At 40.5% G+C, this 3415-nt stretch overlaps 1 protein-coding gene across 1 annotated transcript; it reads right to left on the bottom strand.

Moving 5' to 3' along the window:
• Positions 1 to 2391: 2391 nt before the first annotated feature.
• LOC139593178 (taste receptor type 2 member 40-like) lies at positions 2392 to 3415 on the bottom strand. Its single transcript, XM_071433876.1, has one exon. The coding sequence runs from the start codon at positions 3346 to 3348 to the stop codon at positions 2392 to 2394; it is 957 nt and encodes a 318-aa protein (XP_071289977.1). The 5' UTR covers positions 3349 to 3415.

Raw genomic sequence — 3415 nt, 5'->3', positions numbered from 1 at the left:
TTCTGGTGGGCATTGAAAGCAGAGTCCATCAGATGTTGTCCAGAATTTCCATAATGAAAACTCCAGGCATGCTTATAGGAATGCAAATCAGAGAAGGATCCTGTAGTCATCTCTCATGCAGATGTTTTCATTTCTTGCCTTGAGCTAAGGATTCTAATCAAATTACTGTTGTTTCACTTGGAAAATACTGTGCTTTGGAAAAGAAATGGAGTCCATTCTCTTTTTTGAATTGCTCACTGATGACTTTTTTCATAATTAAATTACAGTAATACAGAAAAGTACTTTTAACAGAAAAGGGCTTTGTTTCAAATGCTGGCCTCATTGCTTTATGTTACATGTGTGCAGTTTCGTAGAAAATCTTGTGAATTTTTTCCTGGATGCTCAATGTGAAGAGCTACAGGACAAGATGATTTGCATGATGTCTTTCAGCAATGTTAGAGCAGGATGAGCTTTGAATTTTGTCTGACTCATGATTTGATTCACTGTACCAGACTTGAATCTAGCTGCCATTGCAATTATGTGACATTGGTGTGTGTGGAAACAGTTCATATGTTTTGGAAGGTTCTGATTCCATGACTTCCAAACCTTCTTCATGTTGCAAAATGACAGGCTAAAGGTGGACGGAACAAATCACCTTTAGATTACAAACAGAACAAAGAAAAGAGAAATTGCCTGCTCTCAGACAAGATGCATGTCTTCAGAGGATCCGAATCCCAAGAAATATCACATTCCTAACTAATACAGAGATTGCTACTTTCCTTCCCAGAAAAAATTCCTTGACAAACTTATCTTGCAATTTATCCAATAGAACACAGGGATTTAGTAGAGGGTGTATATAATGCATGTTAAAAATATTTTTATTCATATGGACAGAGTTAGTTAGGAGATTAGTTACAGACAGAAAGGTCTCCCAGAGGACTGACCCTATCAGGTGCTTTCCAATATTTCTGTTGGCTTTCCATCTTAGATTTCCAAACGTATACTAAAGAACTGGTAACTACTTGATTTAATTTTATGGAAAGGAAGCTTTGGAGGGAAGATGTACTTCTAGAGGCAGGAAAACAGCACAAGAAGTGCTTTTGAATCTCATGTGCATGAGGAATGTGGAATAAGGGAACATTAAACCAAGTTGTGTGAGAGCAGCTGTTCAGGGTGTCCCTGCTGAGCAGCCGTGTGCCTCAGAGCTCAGGCAGGAGCAGGACAGCACACACAGATTGTGGGTTGAGCACAGCCCACGTGTTTTGCCTGTTGGTGTGGTCAGAGAGCTCTGAGGTTTGTTCCTGCAGGCCGGTGAGGGGAGAGCAGGGAAGGGCAGAGGATGGACCAACCCTCCCAACACGGGTGTCTCATGGTGCTGGGCGGGAACCAGCATGGTGACAATGCACGGTGCTGACAGTGGCATGTCAGGGTGCCATTGCCATGGGCTCAACTTTCAGCATGTCTGTAAAATGGCATACAAAAATGTTCATGGAAGCCAGTGCTGTAACCTGGGGCCCAGTTTCTGTCATGAGGGAAAGGAAGACTCCATCTCAAGTTATCCTTGGACTTGGTATTTATTAATTTGTAAAATAAAGCAATTCAGGCACAGACTCAGCTCAATTACAGGTACATTGCTTCAAACAGATTGGCAGCATCCAAACTAGACACATTGAATCAGGATGGGCATAATCAATATAAGGCTCAGGTCAAGTATGTTTCAGTGACAATCATTTTAAAAGTAAATAAATTCCCAGTGCAGCTGGAAAGGATTTGGAAGCTCCAGTCCTAATGTACCAAGAATGTATTGAGACTTCTCCTATTACCTATGACCACAGGACTTTGGTGAGTCCTCCACTGCATCATTTCACTGGGAACACAGACACAGGTCACTACTTCAGCAAGAGCAAGGAAGCTCAAAAGGCTATGTCATTTCATACTGAACCTTACCGGAGTTTTAAAAACAGTTTTAGAGTCTATAACTTTTTTTTCTACAATTCAGCAGTAGTGAAATATTATGAGTAAAATATTCTCATCTTATTGGGAATTCTTCAGCATCATCTTTAGGAGCTTGTATTAACCAGAAACAGCATTCAAGCATCATATTCCCAAATTAAATATGAGCATGCTTGTGATCAAGCAGGTCTGATCTGTTTGTATAATGAATTAGTAACTTTAAGCATTTCAAGAGAGATTAGAGTCTGGTCTGAATCTTGGCCTTTTTTTTCTGCTGTCTTAGAGAAACTGTGATTTTCAAGGAAAGATGAGTAAATAGGAGACAATTTTCACATTCTTCTTAACTCCAGATTAGTGATCTAATCTACCCATTCCAGTTTCTATTACTTTATAACTCTTATGGTTTAAAATAAGTTTACTGACAACTCAACTAGACAGTCCAGGATAAATCATGATCTTTTACATGGATGTAATTCTGACAGAACTGTTGATGTGCTGCCAAATCCTAGCTGGCAGCTCTCGAAATTTTGGATTGCTCCAAATTAAGACTATGGAGTGTCCTGTAGGACAGGCAGCCATTACAGCTATACATATGGATTTTGGGGTGCTAAAATGTAAAAACAAATCGAATAAAAGAAAAGTGAAAGCTATGTAATATGTAACATAAAAGATAAGTAAGGAGCAGACTGACTTGATGGCTTTCATATGGGCCTCTAAGCTGGGATCCCTGAAACCACTTGCATTATTTTGCATCTGTCTGGCGTGTATCCACAGAGACCGAATCAGCAGGACACTTGAAGCAACAGACAGTATTAAAGGCATACCTACACTAGCATTATAAAGAAGAATTAATAAACCAGAGCTGTCATTCCTTGTGGTTGTCCTTGCTGAAGAGTTTGTCATGGATGAAGGAGCAGTGATGTTCTTGTGCACACTGTAGACATCCCAGGCGAAGGGAATTGCAGTTGTGAAGGAGCAGAGCCATGATGTGAGCAGCATCCAGGGCACCAGCCTGGCAATTCTCAGCTTCAGCCAGATGAAGAAAGACTGTGTAAAACTGGCAACCTTGATGCAATAGAAGACACTAAGCCAGGCTCCAAACCAGAGACTAGAGCAGTTCAGAAACATATAGCCTGTCTTGATAAATCCAAATATATTTTCTTCAAAATAGGAGGGTTCACAAAATATAGTTAAGAATAAATCCAGTATAATCCAGCATTGCAATGTAATTCTAGATGAACTCAGCGAGATCACAATCATATCATATGGGGGCCATGTTTTGCTCCCAGTGCGGCTCAATGAACTGGCAGCCAAGATAATTCCATTTCCCAGAATTCCTGCCATGCATTCAATTATGGCAATTGACAGACAAAGGAGAGCAAAAGATGTCATCATTGCAACTGAAGAGCTTGTCATTATTACTCAGCTTCTCCTGGGCTCCTGAAAGCCTTAGATCTGGCAGGCACTCCAATCCCAAGGAGCT

Source organism: Agelaius tricolor, unplaced genomic scaffold, assembly GCF_023055355.1.
Source record: "Agelaius tricolor isolate 1412-34295 unplaced genomic scaffold, bAgeTri1.0.p SCAF_9, whole genome shotgun sequence".
Classification (NCBI taxonomy): Eukaryota; Metazoa; Chordata; class Aves; order Passeriformes; family Icteridae; genus Agelaius; species Agelaius tricolor.
Note: the sequence above shows the minus strand (reverse complement) of the source record. Positions and strands in the feature narration are given on the sequence as shown.